At 35.3% G+C, this 21488-nt stretch overlaps 1 protein-coding gene across 1 annotated transcript in view; it reads right to left on the reverse strand.

Annotated features, from left to right (window-relative positions):
- The window catches only part of LOC132552147 (E3 ubiquitin-protein ligase Rnf220-like), a 64476-nt gene that overhangs the window by 6521 nt on the left and 36467 nt on the right, over positions 1 to 21488 (reverse strand). The window contains exons 4-9 of the mRNA XM_060216287.1: positions 20934 to 21008; positions 5064 to 5106; positions 3899 to 4014; positions 3579 to 3699; positions 2042 to 2138; positions 572 to 658 (exon numbers count right to left, since the gene is read on the reverse strand). Coding sequence (XP_060072270.1) covers positions 572 to 658; positions 2042 to 2138; positions 3579 to 3699; positions 3899 to 4014; positions 5064 to 5106; positions 20934 to 21008 — 539 coding nt within the window. The remainder of the gene's footprint in view (positions 1 to 571; positions 659 to 2041; positions 2139 to 3578; positions 3700 to 3898; positions 4015 to 5063; positions 5107 to 20933; positions 21009 to 21488) is intronic.

The raw sequence follows: 21488 nt of genomic DNA on the forward strand, positions 1-21488 counted from the left end.
AGCCTGTCTCTGACCTTAAGTGTATCATCTCTATGAGCCTTTCTCTGACCTTAAGTGTATCATCTCTATGAGTCTTTCTCTGACCTTAAGTGTATCATTTCTAAGAGCCTTTCTCTGACCTTAAGTGTATCATCTCTATGAGCCTTTCTATGACCTTAAGTGTATTATCTCTATGAGCCTTTCTCTGACCTAAGTGTATCATCTCTAAGAGCCTTTCCCTGACCTTAAGTGTATCATCTCTATGAGCCTTTCTCTGACCTTAAGTGTATCATCTCTAAGAGCCTTTCTCTGACCTTAAGTGTATCATCTCTATGAGCCTTTCTCTGACCTTAAGTGTATCATCTCTCAGAGTCTTTCTCTGACCTTAAGTGTATCATCTCTCAGAGTCTTTCTCTGACCTTAAGTGTATCATCTCTCAGAGCCTTTCTCTGACCTTAAGTGTATCATCTCTAAGAGTCTTTCTCTGACCTTAAGTGTATCATCTCTCAGAGTCTTTCTCTGACCTTAAGTGCATCACTTCTAAAGTTCTTAGCTTACCTAATTCTGCATCAACAAGAGCTTTTCAACTTACCGTAGAACAGCACCCCTCAGAGCCTTCCTCTCCAGATCTTCTGATGGCTCATCTGAACGGCATGGTAAGATGTCTCCTTCATTAAATCTGGGTCAAGTTAAGGGACATAATTCCCATCAGACTTACTATCTAAGTATCATCCTGGATATAAACAAGTGCATCTCACCCAACATGTCTAGAAAATATTAAATAAGACAATCTAAGGATTAATCTTTTGTTTTTTTGTTGTTTTTTTGTTTGTTTTAAGAGATCATTGATCCAACTGAGCACAAGAAAACTTGTGTAAACCTATTTATGGATAGTTTATCGACTGCTCCATTGGGTATATCACCTCATAAACTATCATTGCGATTTATAATGAAAGGTATGATTGATTAAATCCACAAGAATGTTGTTTTTATTTCAATCTTATAATATCGGTTTACGATTGCAAATGACGGTTCTAGACTATCAGTTTCAGTCACAAAGATGTGATGGACAGATTCTTGTGAAAAACTTGATACCGTCTCCTACTGGTGTACTGGTAAATTGCATAATTTTTTTTTTCATTCTGCCAATTTTTAAAAATAAACCGCACTCCAGACCGGCAATGAAAAAAGTTGCAGCTTATAATCCAGTAAATATGGTAAACAAAATGGAAGATTAACACTTATGTTTCTGATAATTTAACAATAGCATCATTCAAAGTGTAAAACATAAGTAATATTGTATGTACATTCACAATGACTTCAATGTCAAGTTTATCCATAGGAAACAGACATTCAAAACAGATGTTGACAGAAAGCTTAACCCCACCCATTTTCTAAGTGACAACAACAGAAGTGAGTTCAGGCACTTCAATAATCTTATTAACATATAAAAAATGCACGTTTTACTGATTACCATATTTCCATAATTGTATCAGTCGGGATGGAATAAATCATTCCATATTTATATGAAATTAGGTATTGGAGACTTCATATATATGTATTCATACACCTGAACTGGGCCATGTTCTACACTTCAGTTACTGAAAAATACAGAGTTAACAGCATTGCTCACACTTATCGATTCAGAAACAATTGTAAATACTACCGTATAACTATCATATACAGATATCTGTTGTGATCGCAGCAAAGAAGACATGTTTAGAATTGTTAGCCTTTGGTAAGGTTGTCTCTTGAAACATAACTTAAACAGACTTGGATGAAAGTCTCTTGAAACCAGGACACTTCCCGTACACTTAGTGGAGAACAACTGACCTCTGTGATCTTGAACAAAGGCCAATCATACATACCTAAACACAACAGCAGTATCATCTAACACAAGAATTTCACGAAATAATGCAGCTGACAAATATCACATTAGTATTTGATATTGACATGCTCTTAAAGATGTTTGCAAAAGTATATAGACTTAAGAAGTATTATTAAACTGTTAAAGACCCTGGAGGTAGGGAGTGTTACAGAGATGTGTCTAAGACAAGGATACTGTGCTGTTCCATACTGTTCCGAGTCATCTCCATCTACGTTCAGATCAATATCCTCCTCCATGGATTTTTTTAGATTCATCACCTGGAATCCTGTACCTGTAAAATAAGGGCAAACCATTGTAGCCATCATTGATATAACATTATCTGAATAGGGTTTCATACAGGGTATAAATTCATCTCTATTGGTACATTATAAGCTTCCATACTCATTCTACCTGTAATTGGTATTGGTGTCTGTATATATTACTCTTATCCTTGTTATCACAATAAGTTGTGGCAGATGTGATTTTACTGAATAACATTCATGGTTACAACAGTCCAGTATACCTCTAGTTATAGTCGAGAGGTCATGAAGAGGTCACAGGATCCATAAAAAAAATCTTGATTTTAAAACAATTATGAGAGCACTGCAGGAAAGGAATCCATGACCATCGAGACTTGACAACATGTCATATTCAAAATTCTACTGATGCATTCTGCCTTGAAAACAAATTAGGAAAAGATGGCAACACATCCAGTTCAGACAAGTAAAGTTAAGTTTTCTTATTGGATGTATTGCTGTAACAAAATATTCATGTAGAACTCTAATTCTCGAAAAAGTTCAAGGTCAAACACCAAGGGTCAATATTAGCGTTCTTCAGTAGAGTTTGTTATTTTGGTTTGACATTGGTATTAGAGCACAAAATCAAAGGCCCCAATTATCTGACAGGACAGACTCTTTGCTTGTGTGTAGGCTGACGGGCGTGTTGACTCACTGTCGCAGTGATGTTTGATTTGGTAACGCGAATGCAGCCACAGTGTTGATCTCCCGTGATTGAAATTGTAAATGATGATGATATAATACAGAGATTTGAGACATGGAATACTTTTTTCTGGGATGATAAAAAAATCTCGTATTCAAATTGACGAGATATTAAAATGTCTTCGGAGCTGATGCTGATTTGTGTTGGCAGATACAGACTTGACTAAACATTGCTTGTTTGTCTATGACAGTTGATAAGCACATGACCATTTACTGGAGTTCCTATCGTAACTGTCTGTTCCAGGGAGTTTAAACAAGACAGTGCCCAATATATTAAAGACTACAGCACACTCACAAACCTCTGTATTAATACAAACACAATACTCAGAAATAAAATGTACAGTGTTTCTACAACACCATTCTTACTTATGATATACAATCACGAAAAAAGTCAATTTTAAATGATAGATATGCTGCTTAATATTACTGCTAACCTGAACATTTAGCAAAGTTAGAAAATTTTATTATCTATAACAGGAGATACTGAATAGACAATTGTTTTAACTGATAAAATATTCATTGTAGCTCAATCATGAAATAAAAAAAAATTAACATCAATTTTATTGATTTATTTAACAGATTTAAAATTCACTATAAATTCCTTTCTTTGACTTTTACCCGACCAGCCATATTAAATCATCCGTACAAGTTTACATACATGATTTAAAATTTGCAAAAAAAATATTTAAAACACCTGAAGGCAAATGCTAGACAGCAGTATGATCTGTACACACCTGAGAATCCACCCTGTAACATAGTAGTAGCTCTGATTCTAGTCTGTCCTGCCCACGTATATTCTTCATAGGTGTCTCCATCCCCCTCCACATCCACAGGTTCATCCTCAATTTCATTACGCTAAAGACAAACAAATCCATGTTCAAAAACACACACACATTTGATCTAGCATGTCTACTTTATTTGGAAAAATAAACATCTTTATCTAATATATGAACCTTACATTCATATGGCAATATCTATTTAAACAACTATCTAAAGTTGCTGAGATTTTGTTTTTCTTTCCCAAAGAGAGTATAACCCATCAAGGTTGCCGTACCTTTTTAAGACAGATCTCCACATGGCCATTGAGTTCCTCAGGTGTGCCACTCAGTCTCTCGTTACAAATGGGACAGATAGTTTCTTCCGTCTTCTTCTTCCTTGTCCTGCTCCGACCTGTCACCATAATAGAATTAGAGACATTTAAGCCCTTGCCTGCATAACAAAACCGTAAATTCTTCTTAAACACTTTCCTACAAGGAAAAACTTCTCTGTTCAATCTACATTCACTTTGAAGAATAATACCTGAATTGCACCTCTCATTCCTAGAAGATTTACAAAAGTTGAGGTCTACAAAAATAAAAAAAAAATCCAGATAAATTAAAAAATTTTATAATTCAATCTTCAAGAATAATAACTTAAGTATATGCAAGACAACCACCCACTCCTCCATATTCCTGGAATATAATTTATATATAAAGAAGAGAGGGGGCCTATTTCTTGTAAAATGTCTGTACTGGTAAGACAGATACAGATCTGGAGCTGAGGAATGTTTTAATCAACGGGAATCATCTCCACTGACCACGGTCAGTGCAGCTTACAGTACAACAGAGAACCGTTGTATCAGACGAGAGTTTAGCTGTAGTACAGCAGCTAATGAGTGGTCTCTCGTGATAATAACTAATGTTTTCGGTTATTTATGATTTCTGTCATTTGCTTTAGATAAGAATGCATTTCTGTTGAATTTGTAAGACATTTTGACATAACTACGAGGTGGCACAGCTATAATTAAGTCAGCCTGCGACATCACAGCATGATGTTTTTCTCTGGTTTAAATGAGAGGTGCATTGCCTGCAAAAACATGATCATAATCAATTACAATCGAAACAAAATTTAAATCTGTTTTTTATTTTAAATTAAATGACCTGAAATAAAGGTAAGACCCAAAAGAGAGAAAAAAGGCCTAGGTACATATGATATTTCATCGTTAATTATTTATTTGACGTAATCTAGACCGCACATCTTGTTGGTTCTATTGTAACCGTAGTAATTTGTCTATGTTTCCTTGACACCAGTAAAAAATCTGTAACACCCAGAGGCATCTGCTTGTTTTTATCGTAAGCCTCAATCAAAATTCCCGGAGTGCATCAACCCCCATAGTGACAAAATTCAGACAGTCTTTTGAGCACACGATTCTGATGTAAATGAACACACTGACAACTTACTAGTAAGCCGGGACTGCCGATTACATTTGATCCTCTGGTACGTCTGTAAAAAAAAAAAAAAAATTCAATACGATTACGTTCACGACTCACTGCTTCTACACCTCTGAACAAAGCTTGTTTTCTACAGGCAATTTCTGCTGAAAAGGCGCCTGACATTTTCACAGGTTCCGGATGGTATATACTGCCAAGAGGGACTGTCTCAGTTACCTTCACAAGACAATATACCCCAGATAACATATCACACCGGCCATAAGTCATAGGCCAAAACCACCCCGCACACACAAAGACCAGATACGTGCTAAATGGGCATTACCATATCGCCAAACGCTTTGGTTACATCTACATGTGTATTAAGTTAAAAGGCCTGTATGTCAACCTTCAGATCACAAGTAATAGTGCCTTTAGAGAGGAGATCATAGCGATATCATTATCCCTATATATTAATTTTAAGAAGCAACTGTATGGCCAATATAATACACTAATCACGGTTGTATGCTGATTTTTCATTACCGAATCTCACCAAAGGTTTTGGTTACAAACGGCTTAGGTATTCAATTGCTATCTTGAATACTTCATACTAAAGATCACAAGTAACAGTGCTGCTTCTCTGCTTGTTACAGACATATTATTATCATACATTATTTAGTGGTCTAGGGTTAACTTTAAACTTATACACAATGATTCAACAAAATATAGTTACACAAAGTACTTCACCATGATCAAAGATAGCTATATTTTCTAAAACAAATCCAAATGATAACTGAACATGTAATATATGGGCCTTCCTGTTGGTCTGTGTAGGATTAAGTGAAAAAATAAAAGGCCAAGGTAAAAAAGCTAATAGTGCTTAATTCAGAACAATAAGTCTGTAACAATTTTTTGTGTAGGTCATTACTGTAACCAAGGTGATTAATCTGTAAAGGTCAAGGCTGAAACCACGGTGATTATCTGTGAAGGTCAAGGCTGAAACCAAGGTGATTATCTGGGAAGGTCAAGGCTGAAACCAAGGTAATTACCTGTGAATCAAGGAGGACTGTAAGCCTTATACATGTGTAATGATTGTAACCATGGTAATTTATCTGTTTAATGACTGTAACCATGGTGAGTTATTAGTGCTGTGTTAGTCAGGACTAAAACAACAGTAATTTATCTGTGTGGGCAGAACTGTAACTATGAACATTTATCAATGTGTAGGCCAGAACTGTATGGGTGATGCTTGATTGGTGTGAGTTAAGACCTTAAGGATAAAGATTTATCTGTGTGGGTTAGGACTGATTGTATGGTAATTTATCTGTTTTGGTTAGGACTTTAAGGATGGTAATTTATCTGTGTGGGTTAGGACTGATTGTATGGTAATTCATCTGTGTGGGTTAGGACTGTAAGGATGGTAATTTATCTGTGTGGGTTAGGACTGATTGTATGGTAATTTATCTGTTTTGGTTAGGACTGTAAGGATGGTAATTTATCTGTGTGGGTTAGGACTGTAAGGATGGTAATTTATATGTGTGGGTTAGGACTGGAGGGATGGTACTTTATCTGTGTGGGTTAGAACTGTAAGGATGGTAATTCATCTGTTTTGGTTAGGACTGTAAGGATGGTAATTCATCTGTGTGGGTTAGGACTGATTGTATGGTAATTTATCTGTTTTGGTTAGGACTGTAAGGATGGTAATTTATATGTGTGGGTTAGGACTGGAGGGATGGTAATTTATCTGTGTGGGTTAGAACTGTAAGGATGATAATTTATCTGTTTTGGTTAGGACTTTAAGGATGGTAATTTATCTGTGTGGGTTAGGACTGGAGGGATGGTAATTTATCTGTGTGGGTTAGGACTGATTGTATGGTAATTTATCTGTTTTGGTTAGGACTGTAAGGATGGTAATTTATATGTGTGGGTTAGGACTGGAGGGATGGTAATTTATCTGTGTGGGTTAGGACTGTAAGGATGATAATTTATCTGTTTTGGTTAGGACTGTAAGGATGGTAATTCATCTGTGTGGGTTAGGACTGATTGTATGGTAATTTATCTGTGTGGGTTAGGACTGGAGGGATGGTAATTTATCTGTGTGGGTTAGGACTGTAAGGATGATAATTTATCTGTTTTGGTTAGGACTGTAAGGATGGTAATTTATCTGTGTGGGTTAGGACTGATTGTATGGTAATTTATCTGTGTGGGTTAGAACTGTAAGGATGGTAATTTATCTTTGTGGGTTAGGCCTGGAGGGATGGTAATTTATCTGTGTGGGTTAGGACTGATTGTATGGTAATTTATCTGTTTTGGTTAGGACTGTAAGGATGGTAATTTATATGTGTGGGTTAGGACTGGAGGGATGGTAATTTATCTGTGTGGGTTAGGACTGGAGGGATGGTAATTTATCTGTGTGGGTTAGGACTGTAAGGATGGTAATTTATCTGTGTAGGTTAGGACTGATTGTATGGTAATTTATCTGTGTGGGTTAGGACTGTAAGGATGGTAATTTATCTGTGTGGGTTAGGACTGGAGGGATGGTAATTTATCTGTGTGGGTTAGGACTGTAAGGATGGTAATTTATCTTTGTGGGTTAGGACTGTAGGGATGGTAATTTATCTGTGTGGGTTAGGACTGGAGGGATGGTAATTTATCTGTGTGGGTTAGGACTGGAGGGATGGTAATTTATCTGTGTGGGTTAGGACTGTAAGGATGGTAATTTATCTGTGTGTGTTAGGACTGTAAGGATGGTAATTTATCTGTGTGGGTTAGGACTGGAGGGATGGTAATTTATCTGTGTGGGTTAGGACTGGAGGGATGGTAATTTATCTGTTTTTGTTAGGACTGTAAGGATGGTAATTTATCTGTGTGGGTTAGGACTGGAGGGATGGTAATTTATCTGTGTGGGTTAGGACTGGAGGGATGGTAATTTATCTGTGTGGGTTAGGACTGGAGGGATGGTAATTTATCTGTGTGGGTTAGGACTGTAAGGATGGTAATTTATCTGTGTGGGTTAGGACTGTAAGGATGGTAATTTATCTGTGTGTGTTAGGACTGTAAGGATGGTAATTTATCTGTGTGGGTTAGGACTGGAGGGATGGTAATTTATCTGTGTGGGTTAGGACTGGAGGGATGGTAATTTATCTGTGTTTGTTAGGACTGTAAGGATGGTAATTTATCTGTGTGGGTTAGGACTGGAGGGATGGTAATTTATCTGTGTGGGTTAGGACTGGAGGGATGGTAATTTATCTGTGTGGGTTAGGACTGTAAGGATGGTAATTTATCTGTGTGGGTTAGGACTGGAGGGATGGTAATTTATCTGTGTGGGTTAGGACTGGAGGGATGGTAATTTATCTGTGTGGGTTAGGACTGGAGGGATGGTAATTTATCTGTGTGGGTTAGGACTGGAGGGATGGTAATTTATCTGTGTGTGTTAGGACTGGAGGGATGGTAATTTATCTGTGTGGGTTAGGACTGTAAGGATGGTAATTTATCTGTGTGGGTTAGGACTGGAGGGATGGTAATTTATCTGTGTGGGTTAGGACTGGAGGGGTGGTAATTTATCTGTGTGGGTTAGGACTGGAGGGATGGTAATTTATCTGTGTGGGTTAGGACTGGAGGGGTGGTAATTTATCTGTGTGGGTTAGGACTGGAGGGATGGTAATTTATCTGTGTGGGTTATAATTGTAATCATAATCTATGGGAGTTTTAACTGGTGTAGTAAATCAAAAACTTCTAATTCCATATTAACACAAATATACCATCCCATACAATCTGAGGGTACAATAATTCTATTATACCATACACCTATAACAGGCTACTCCTTTTTTAATCCTAAACAGTAACTACAGTAACTGATTAAGTTACCTGTCCAGGTATATTTCATCCCTGATTACCTGTGCTGGTTTATTAGTCGAGTCATTAGTCATGAGTTGGTACCTCCACTGCTTTCCACCTACATGGACAGTTACTTAAGTGGACTTCCCGTTATCTCACATGAATCAGCAGACTTAAGTATTTAAAAATCTATTATCCAAAAATTACAAATAGAATTCTTCAAAAGAAGTGATAATTTTTTGATGTTATCTTGTATTACTTTACTTCTTTAATTACAAATTAATTAAGACTATCATCTGACTAACTTCATAAAGAGGAAAAAAATCTGATAATAGTATTAATACCTACAGATTTGTAAGAATTAGTAAACCACAGGCATAGCCGCCTGGAGAACCCAACCCTCTGGATTTATCACTATGGAGAAGCTAAAAAGGGCGTGGAGAGATAGGTAAAGGGTGGTCTTCCTGAACCATTCATCATAATATTTCTCTAAACGAAGCTTCATCTTACCAATCTCAGATTTTTTTGGCAATACCATCATGATTCTATACATGTATTAATACCTACCAGACAAGGAACTAATTATACAAGACAAACGGCACTGTAATTACACTTAATCGTTTAATGCTCGTAAAAAAATAATCACCCACACCTCCACAGAATGCTATAGAATTTGTACTTTAAACATAACAAGGCTCATCTTTCGTTTTAATTTGAGAAACTCTACGGGAACAAAAAAACAGCCATGAGGAGATTATACTTGAAGACATGCGACATCGCTGTCGTCGCAGTCCATGGCAGATACCAAACAAAGACATTTCCGTGATATTGTCAATCAGATTAAATCTCGGGACGACTCGCAAAATAAATGGGTGAAAATCTTACAGGACCCAGGTACCTTCATAGATCAAAGATGAACTTCAGATGACTTCAACGATAAGAGAAAAAAAAATGTTGCCATACTAAGCCGAAGAGTAGAATCTGATACACACACCACTTTAAACGGACCGACTGCACCGTTGCATAATATGGACTGATGTGCCGAACAAGACTCAAGGGTCAAGTTTCTCTAATTATACAAGATCACTTTTTTCAAAGCTTTTATTTTATGTCTTCAAGCAACAGATGTATTTAAATAGCAGTTTTCAAAAATGGATTTGAACTACCAATTTGAAGGTGAAGTCAATGATACGACTTTTAAGTATGTTATTAATTAGCGTACAGATTTATTTTTTAATACGTTAAAACTAACCTTCTTGAAGAACGTGAATTGGCTATTTTTTCTTTAGTTAGATTAAATTGCTGTAATTAATTACCTTTTCACAGGATAAGTCTTTGTAAACAATTGCTACGATTTCTGATGCCTGCCTCTCTGGGTGAGAGGAACTGCCCAGTAATTGGACTTCACAGACCACCAGTCAAGTATTCGTAGGTTGTTAGATACAACATACCTGTATCTGATATATCATGCCCAAATACTTAGATCAGAGTTGTCACATGACACCTAGACTGTAATCAATATGGAATTTTTTGCCTGTTCATAATGACTGAATTTAGAACACTTTATATAGGGTTATAAAAAGATATTCCTGTCCAAAATAAAAAAAAAAATTTTTTTTTTTATATAATTCATGACATATCGATCTGACATCAAATGAATTTGGGATTGCTGAAATAAAGAAGAATTTTCTTAAATATCTTTTGATTTAAGAACTTCCACACCTAAATTTTCCCCTTACAATAGCTTACAATTCTGTATTATCATTTAAATTCCTATAGATTTGATCTTGGCTAACAATGGACATCAAAGAAACCACATTTTTTTTATTCTGTTTACCAAAACTACAATCTGCATTATCTTGGGTTTTTTTTTTTTTTTTTCAAATCATGATTCCGGATTTCAAATTTTTTTGATAATTTACAAAACAATGATAGCTACAAAAATGAAGTAATTGTTTATAAAGATCGTATAACAGAAGTGTCCCATGGTGCCAGAGATAGTTAACAAGAATCAATTTGACAACAACCAGTACTTTGAAGGTTAAATGACTATTGTGAGAATGTGACGCAGGTACAATAGCAGTAAATATATATAATTAACACTACAAATTTATGGTAAGTATAAATTACTTTGGCACCTATTCCGGTCAGCCCTAATGGTAATGACTCTGTACCAATCACCAGAACCTAATTAATGAGATAATGTACAACCCTACCTGACAGGGAACAATGTGAGAATATCGAGCGGCCATATTTGTTCACACCTAAATGACATATCGTGAAGAAAAACTTGCTGTAGTCACAATGGAAGTAATTATCAATACCAATTTTGAAATTGAAAACACAAAACATCAGTGTTGGGTGAATAGTTTAGGACAGGATGATACATTCACCTGTCAAAATTTCAAGTATAAGGTGAAAACATATACCCCAGCTCTGATATCCTCGGTGACCACACGAACCAGTCATCAATGTGCCCAACCATCTCCACTCCGACAGGCCACAGTCTCAACAGTAGCACAAATTGTTTACAAAAAATTTGTCTTCATTTTGTTTCTACAGCGTGCATTCATGGGTCAATTAATATAATGACCTCAGCTCAATGGAGCTGTTCTCTGTTTCCTCCAAGTTGTAGGTTCAGACAATCTGTCCCCGTGTAAACCAGTATCAGACATATCACCTAGCTCATTAGCCTGTCCATCTGCCCTACAACCTAACACTATTAACTCAACAAATAACTTCACAAAAACATTCATTAATGGACCAGATTGGTATCGTATCATTTCAGTTATTCATCTGTTATTGAATATAGTTAAACTAAATATCATCCATAACGGAGTGAATTTTGAATTTTGCTAATGGAATTGACTGAAAAGTCATTCATGTGATGTTGATTATAACTAAATATTATCTGTAATGGGACAGAATTTTGTATTGACTGAATATACTGACTATTATTTGCTATTATTTGACCTCAGAAATTTTTCCTCAGAATCATAATTATTCACACCTGATTAAAACCAAGTATTAAACATCTTTCAATAATATTAGCTTTAATATATCAACAACTGAAATACTTAAAATAGCATGAATTTCAACTCCAAATTTTGCTGTATTTTTTCACAATAACTTTGCATTAATAAAACCATTTAAGTAATTAGACATTTAATATTTAAAACTAATTTGCATATCGCAACAACTTAAGTCAGATTACCCAGATATTTCACAATACCTAATAAAATTAGCTAATTGCCAATCCTAAAAGTGTTTGTTTGTCATCTACTTACATTGGAAGAATAAGATAGATTTTACAATGAGATATAAACTATTCAGAATCATCTAACATAAAATCTTTCTCTCCTGTATAAAGAAACTCTTACTTTGTCCTGTATAAAGAAACTCTTCCTCTCTCCTGTATATAGAAACTCTTCCTCTCTCCTGTATAAAGAAACTCTTACTTTGTCCTGTATAAAGAAACTCTTCCTCTCTCCTGTATATAGAAACTCTTCCTCTCTCCTGTATAAAGAAACTCTTCCTCTCTCCTGTATATAGAAACTCTTACTTTGTCCTGTATAAAGAAACTCTTACTTTGTCCTGTATAAAGAAACTCTTCCTCTCTCCTGTATAAAGAAACTCTTCCTCTCTCCTGTATATAGAAACTCTTACTTTGTCCTGTATAAAGAAACTCTTACTTTGTCCTGTATAAAGAAACTCTTCCTCTCTCCTGTATATAGAAACTCTTCCTCTCTCCTGTATAAAGAAACTCTTATTCTCCCCTGTATAAAGAAACTCTTACTCTCCCCTGTATAAAGAAACTCTTACTCTCCCCTGTATATAGAAACTCTTCCTCTCTCCTGTATATAGAAACTCTTCCTCTCTCCTGTATATAGAAACTCTTCCTCTCTCCTGTATAAAGAAACTCTTATTCTCCCCTGTATAAAGAAACTCTTACTCTCTCCTGTATAAAGAAACTCTCATTCTCCCCTGTATAAAGAAACTCTTATTCTCCCCTGTATAAAGAAACTCTTATTCTCACCTGTATGTAGAAACTCTTATTCTCCCCTGTATAAAGAAACTCTTATTCTCCCCTGTATAAAGAAACTCTTATTCTCCCCTGTATAAAGAAACTCTTATTCTCCCCTGTATAAAGAAACTCTTATTCTCCTCTGTATAAAGAAACTCTTATTCTCCTCTGTATAAAGAAACTCTTACTCTCTCCTGTATAAAGAAACTCTTACTCTCCCCTGTATAAAGAAACTCTTACTCTCCCCTGTATAAAGAAACTCTTACTCTCTCCTGTATAAAGAAACTCTCATTCTCCCCTGTATAAAGAAACTCTTATTCTCCCCTGTATAAAGAAACTCTTACTCTCCCCTGTATAAAGAAACTCTTACTCTCTCCTGTATAAAGAAACTCTCATTCTCCCCTGTATAAAGAAACTCTTATTCTCCCCTGTATAAAGAAACTCTTATTCTCCCCTGTAAAGAAACTCTTATTCTCCCCTGTATAAAGAAACTCTTATTCTCCCCTGTATGTAGAAACTCTTATTCTCCCCTGTATAAAGAAACTCTTATTCTCCCCTGTATAAAGAAACTCTTATTCTCCTCTGTATAAAGAAACTCTTATTCTCCCCTGTATAAAGAAACTCTTACTCTCTCCTGTATAAAGAAACTCTCTCCTGTATTACTCTCTCCTGTATATAGAAACTGTATCTTATTCTCCCCTGTATCTCTCTCCTCCTGTATAAAGAAACTCTTATTCTCCCCTGTATAAAGAAACTCTTATTCTCTCCTGTATAAAGAAACTCTTCCTCTCTCCTGTATATAGAAACTCTTCCTCTCTCCTGTATAAAGAAACTCTTACTCTCTCCTGTATATAGAAACTCTTCCTCTCTCCTGTATAAAGAAACTCTTACTCTCCCCTGTATAAAGAAACTCTTCCTCTCTCCTGTATATAGAAACTCTTCCTCTCTCCTGTATAAAGAAACTCTTACTCTCCCCTGTATAAAGAAACTCTCCCCTGTATAAAGAAACTCTTACTCTCCCCTGTATAAAGAAACTCTTACTCTCTCTCCTGTATAGAAAAATTCTCTCCTGAAACTCTTATTCTCCTGTATAAAGAAACTCTGTATTCTCCCTGTAGAAACTCTTACTCTCTCCTGTATATAGAAACTCTTCTCTCCCTGTATATAGAAACTCTTCCTCTCTCCTGTATATAGAAACTCTTCTCTCTCTCTCCTGTATATAGAAACTCTTAAAGAAACTCTTATTCTCCCTGTATAAAGAAACTCTTATTCTCTCTCCTGTATATAGAAACTCTTACTCTCCCCTGTATAAAGAAACTCTTATCTCCTAAAGAAAACTCTCTCTGTCTCCTGTATATAGAAACTCTTAGAAACTCTCTCTCCTGTATATAGAAACTCTTCTCTCCCCTGTATAAAGAAACTCTTACTCTCCCCTGTATATAGAAACTCTTACTCTCCCCTGTATATAGAAACTCTTATTCTCCCTGTATAAAGAAAATTCTCTCTGTATTCCCTGTATAAAGAAACCCTGTATAAAGAAACTCTCTCCTGTATATAGAAACTCTTCCTCTCTCCTGTATAAAGAAACTCTTCCTCTACTGTCTCCTGTATATAGAAACTCTTCCTCTCTCCTGTATAAAGAAACTCTTACTGTCTCCTGTATATAGAATCTCTTACTCTCCCCTGTATATAGAAACTCTTCCTCTCTCCTGTATAAAGAAACTCTTACTCTCCCCTGTATAAAGAAACTCTTACTCTCCCCTGTATAAAGAAACTCTTCCTCTCTCCTGTATATAGAATCTCTTACTCTCCCCTGTATATAGAAACTCTTCCTCTCTCCTGTATATAGAAACTCTTACTGTCTCCTGTATATAGAAACTCTTACTCTCTCCTGTATAAAGAAACTCTTACTCTCCCCTGTATATAGAAACTCTTCCTCTCTCCTGTATAAAGAAACTCTTACTGTCTCCTGTATATAGAAACTCTTACTCTCCCCTGTATATAGAAACTCTTTCTCTCTCCTGTATTATTCACTTCATAATCTTACAACTTTCTAAGATTAGGAAATCAATACACCTGAAAATTGATCTCTCCCTTAAAATAAATGTAAATGCACTTTAATAAATCAAAGTTTTGAATTTCTACTTGAGAAATCTTTTCAAATGCTCATATTTTTTATTTTCACATTACAGCTCAAGTTCAAACTTTTTAAATCTCAATCAGAGAGTGCAATGGTACTTTTAGTTCCATTAATTTGAGAATACTTCACACATTCACTGTCCTACCAGCAGCAGAAATTCATATATCTTTTTTTTTCCGTTTGAGTAAAGGTACTTTTATTTATTTCACTTAATTCCTGAGTAATTCAATTTTGTATCAAAAGAGAGGAGAGAAAGCTTTGTGGAGTTTTCTTTGACATAGTATACACGGCGGTGAAACCCTTTAATGTTGTATCATCTGATCCGTGGGGAGTTATCATACTTGATTTGTGTACTTATAACGTTGATGTTACTATACAAGTCTATTATCATAGAGAATGCTGACAAATCTTGGAGTATCTCCTATCTAAACTCGACTAATTACCTTGAAAAGCGGGCAGATAAAGCAAATTACTTTGTCATTATTGACAACAATTTATCAGTAGATTCTGAACTGATCACTTTCATTTCATATCATTCAGACAGCCATATTTCGTGATTATGAAATTATCAGCTACTACATGTGACTACTTGGTTGAGCCTGTAATGCAGCTGATCCGTAATGAAGAAAATCTTTGTGGCCCACTCATGCCGCTACTTAACACTTAATCCTATTCTGTGATAACAGCGCGGGTATTTGATGTCTCTTAACAACAGGACAACATGCTCACAATTTCTGGATAGCTTCTTTACGTCTGTGAACAAGATCCTGACCACAGTATAAAACTAGAGATTAGTTTTGGTCAGTGGAGAGCTTTCATTCGACAGTCTTTATCCTCTTTGTATAAACATTTCTTGCTGAATTTCTAACATTATCATTATAGTCGAAAGGTACCATGACAATGGGCTGCAACATGACCTCACCACACTGCACTGTTTTGTCAATTTTTCTTCCAAATGAGGAGTTTCCTGTATGCTAACTCTAGAAAATAACTTGATGATCAGTTGTGAGACAGCACTAGATTACCACTAGATACACACAAAAACCAGTCCTTGTAGACTATTAGGGGCTACCAAGTCTACCGCATGTCACTGGGGGGACAGGGTACAAAATTTGTCTTTCAGTAAGGAAAAAACAAAAAGAAAAAAAAAAAGAATACTTTTTATAAACTTCTGTTTTTTTTTCTTTCTTTTTCAAACTTTTGTGATAAATTCTTGATTTTTTATGGATTTATCAAATCAATGATTTAAATTTGGGTCCAGATTAAAATCCCATGTACAGGAGGAGTCCCTTATGTTCCCTCCTGGTGGTGAGAAACACTAAATGATTATAAATTATTGTGACAGAATTCAATAAACAAAAAAAAATTGCAAATATTTTTTTCCAATAATTTGTAATGAGGTGCTATACTGGGAGAAAATGACAACACTAATCGGTAAATTAAACATGGAATTGCCGGTTGTGCTGTGGTCACACAAGTCTATCTCAGGCCCTCGTGTTTAGAAATGACATCAGTCTGTAATTATGACACAAAAAAAACAAACATCCCAACAATACAATATACACGGTATATTTACCCTATCAAACATACATTGCTTTTCAATAAATAATTCTCAATCAGTCTTTTGTGAGCCTACCTTCTCAGTACTTTAACAGATCTTTCTACTTTCGCACCTGGTAAATTTCTCTAAATAATTATTACTTTCTCAGAGGGACATTGGCCATATATGGTAAGGTATGATTATTTTGCGGTGAACTTTACCGCCCTAGTTGAGTGAGCATATCGAATTAACAGTGCACTCTATTGCACACCTCCTCTTAAAGACACTTTATTTAACCCCCACCCTCTCATTCAGTACTTGTTTTATTAAGTGATATTTATAAAAAGGTAATTCACAAATGAACAACAGATTGCTGTGCCTGGTAAACAGACTGGTTAACAGTACCATAGGGGATGGCTGCACTACACTTCACACGTCCTATTACAAACAAAATACAAATTTACGAAAAGAAGCTACAATTTGACAGAAATTTAATTTCACTGAAATGAAATGAAATTTATTGAATAAAGCCAAGGTTTCACCTCATAATGTTTTGAATATCTTGGTATTCTTTTTTATATTTACATGTATTTTTTCAAAATGTTTTATTTTTAGTTTTGACAATCCTTTTTATAAATATGTGTCTCTGATTAATTCATTCACTCGGTACTGTATACTGTGTTTCCTAGTAGATCAATTACAACAACAAAACAACGCTTCATTTTTATTTCTTACATACATTAGTACCGAATACCTAACCTTGAGTTTGTACATTAACCGTTGTGATAAATTTGTGTTCAAATGAGTTTGTGATTCCAGATAAACTGTCTATTGATACATTTGTGTTTAAAACAAAAATTCTGTTGAAGTTGAGAAACTTGCAGTTTCCCAAAACATGTCTGTAGTTAGATTAACAACCGATAAACCAACTATATTGCTCTCATGACATTTTTGCTTTTTTTTCGGTAATTTTTCATCAGCAATTATATTTAAGTTTCACAGACATCTACATTTTAAATAAGATTTTTCCACAGAAATGTTACAGCCAATTACACAGGAAACATGTCCTCTGGTAGCAACTCAAAATGCAATCAGAGAACGGAATTGGCCCTATGTCCATCGACGGAATTCCCCATGGACTTTTTTCCATCAAGACAGAGACAGATAAAATGTAACATGGATAAGAATTGAATTGTGTAATTTAAGACAACTGCTGGAAAGACTCTCTTGGTCACTTATCTAACTTCCAACATAGGTAGTGACATCTGCGACCAAGTCTATACTCACTATTCAATGTGACACTTTTGCTTTTTCTGAAATTCTAGGATCCGGCGTGATGGTCCCCAAAAGAGTCTTGCATGGATATTTCTCTATCAGGATGGGTCGACACCCATTAAACGATACGCTATAAATGTTCTTTTCAATAATTGATATGTAAAGGGAAAACCTACCAAAATCTTTATCTCAATTTAATGGTTTAAGAAAAGAATATTTCCAATACATGTCCACCGTACATATGTTACACCTTATAAAACTGAAAATAATTGAGATGTGTCGAATTAAAAAAATTGTACTGACTTAATTTGCAGCCTAGTCGCTACAGAAAGCACCTGCTCCACAAGTTAAGTGGCATCAACACACAAAACCAGCTCAACCAGGGGCACATGAAAAACGTTGAAATGTAATTGGATTCGAGATTAGAGATCTTGTGATGGAGCTAGATGGGTATTTATGAGTGTGATGTAAAGTGTGTGTACCCTTTCTTGTTCAATTTACTGGTGTCCAATCTTTGTGCTTTTGTTTAACAATTAAAAAACAAGACATCATGTACTGTAAAACTGTAGCTAATTCAAGACAATTTCAAAAGTCTTGAAAAGGATAATTTTCTAAAAACTGAAGTATTGTAAAATTTAGAAGAAAATTTCCACCGTTAAACCTAGAAGTGTCCATGATCTAAAAAAAAAAGCCCCAACAATCACAGGAGTTTTTTGTAACAGTTGTAGTATTTTTGTCGTTGTAAAATACATAACAGAAATCAAACTTCTTGAATAAAGTAACTTGAACTACACTCTGCAATGTAAACTGCACATGGCACTAACTGCCATCCCATGTTGATAATTGAAACCAAGTTTGAATTATTTTAAACAGAAAATAAAGAATCAAAAGAAACCAAAGGGCCTGAATTGTGCATCTGTTCTGCAGTTTACTAAAATAAATGTCAGTTTGAACTTCTACAATCTTCAAATCTCATTCCCTTAGCATGCACTACTTATAGTTCATTGTTCATGGATAATTTGCTCTTGAAAAGAAGAATTCAAAATTTTTTAACACATTTGAACAATGTGACCTTGAAATCAAGTCATGGTTATTCAATTAGGTAGCACTTTATCAGAAATTGTCCAATATAAGTATCCTAGCCATTTGATTAATGAAGAGAAGTTAACAGGAGATAACAGCATTTAACCCCCATGACTTTCAAAGTGTGTCAAGGTCATCCATTTCAACAAACTTGTAGCCCTTCTTCATGACCCTAGGCCTGGGCCTTTTGGTAATTGACAAGAATGTTTTTGAGCACGTCAACAAATGGTCACCTGTGTGACCTTGAAAGTAGGTCAAGGTATTTCATTTAAACAGACTTAATAGACCTTCATCCCAGCATATTACAGGCCCAATATCAGTAACCTGGACCATTTGGTTATTGATAAGAAATCATTTGAACATTTTAATATATTTGAGCCATGTAAATTGAAATTAGACTAATGTCATTCAATTGACTTTATGTAGTAGCCCTTCATCTCAGCATGTTACAAGCCAAATATAAAAACTCTAGGCCTTTCGGTTATTGAAAAAAAGTCATTTGAAGACTCAAACAAATTTGCATGCTGGAACTCTTGAGATTAACACAACTTCTTAAAGCTTATACAGACACTTACATTAACAAAAAGGTTTTTTGTCATGCTGAAATAAAAGCCATTTTTTCTGATGGCAAAACTTCATGTAACTATCTCTATATGGTACCATGGTCAACCAGAATTTTCAATGATCTCTTAACTACCCAAAGCTCAACGACAAACGACAGATCATTAACATGACAGTAAAGTTAAGTCATAGGAACAGATCGACATGACAGCCAAGTCAAATGAACAGATAAACATGACAGCAAAGTCAAATGAACAGATAAACATGACAGCAAAGTCAAATGAACAGATAAACATGACTGTAAGTCACAGGAACAGATAAACATGACTGTAAGTCACAGGAACAGATAAACATGACAGCCAAGTCAAATGAACAGATAAACATGACAGCAAAGTCACAGGAACAGATAAACATGACAGCAAAGTCACAGGAACAGATAAACATGACAGCAAAGTCAAATGAACAGATAAACATGACTGTAAGTCAAAGGAACAGATAAACATGACTGCAAGTCACAGGAACATATATACATGACAGCAAAGTCAAATGAACAGATAAACATGACAGTAAAGTCAAATGAACAGATAAACATGACAGCAATGTCAAATGAACAGATAAACATGACAGCAAAGTCACAGGAACAGATAAACATGACAGTAAAGTCAAATGAACAGATAAACATGACAGCAAAGTCACAGGAACAGATAAACATGACAGCAAAGTCAAATGAACAGATAAATATGACAGCAAAGTCAAATGAACAGATAAACATGACTGTAAGTCACAGGAACAGATAAACATGACAGCAAAGTCAAATGAACAGATAGACATGACAGCCAAGTCAAATGAACAGATAAACATGACAGCAAAGTCAAATGAACAGATAAACATGACAGCAAAGTCAAATGAACAGATAAACATGACTGTAAGTCACAGGAACAGATAAACATGACTGTAAGTCATAGGAACAGATAAACATGACAGCCAAGTCAAATGAACAGATAAACATGACAGCCAAGTCAAATGAACAGATAAACATGACAGCAAAGTCACAGGAACATATACACATGACAGCAAAGTCAAATGAACAGATAAACATGACAGCAAAGTCAAATGAACAGATAAACATGACAGCAAAGTCAAATGAACAGATAAACATGACAGCAAAGTCAAATGAACAGATAAACATGACAGCAAAGTCACAGGAACAGATAAACATGACTGTAAGTCACAGGAACAGATAAACATGACTGTAAGTCACAGGAACAGATAAACATGACTGTAAGTCACAGGAACAGATAAACATGACTGTAAGTCACAGGAACAGATAAATATGACTGTAAGTCACAGGAACAGATAAACATGACTGTAAGTCACAGGAACAGATAAACATGACTGTAAGTCACAGGAACAGGAAAAAATATACTTAAAGAAAAAACTTACATCAAACCTGGATAGTGATGCAGCCTCAATGGAGGGCGAGTCCTTCCCTCGGCGACCAGACGGAGATGGAAGTGACTGCGAACAAAATCAGTATGAAAATCTGACATTAATCAAGAAACATTTGTATCAGTTCAACAGTAAGAATATTTTAAATGGAGGATTTAGAAGTGGAAAGAATATTGTTTTAACATGTTACATACATGTATGATCAGAGTCTGACACTAATGCTTGAGCTATGAAAGTATGGGCATATTTCAGTCAGTCGGAGACTTAATGTACATGTCAGTTAAAAACACTAATTGTTACTAGCATATATTTTCATGGATATTTTGGTATTGTAAATTGTGTGGAAAAATAATAATTTGGTTCAAAGATTTAAGGATTTGAACAAATGTGCTTACTATAATAAGTTTCCAGTTTCATCAATACCAATTCGAAATAGTTATGTTGTAGACATTAAATTTTATGAAGGGGCAATAACTCTGTAATTATGGGGCTGTGGGCCTTAACTTTGATAAATTGCACATTATCTTAGTATGATAAACGTATACACTA

This window comes from Ylistrum balloti, unplaced genomic scaffold (genome assembly GCF_031769215.1).
Source record: "Ylistrum balloti isolate Yb309-2 unplaced genomic scaffold, AGI_CSIRO_Ybal_v1 Utg370240, whole genome shotgun sequence".
Taxonomy (NCBI): domain Eukaryota; kingdom Metazoa; phylum Mollusca; class Bivalvia; order Pectinida; family Pectinidae; genus Ylistrum; species Ylistrum balloti.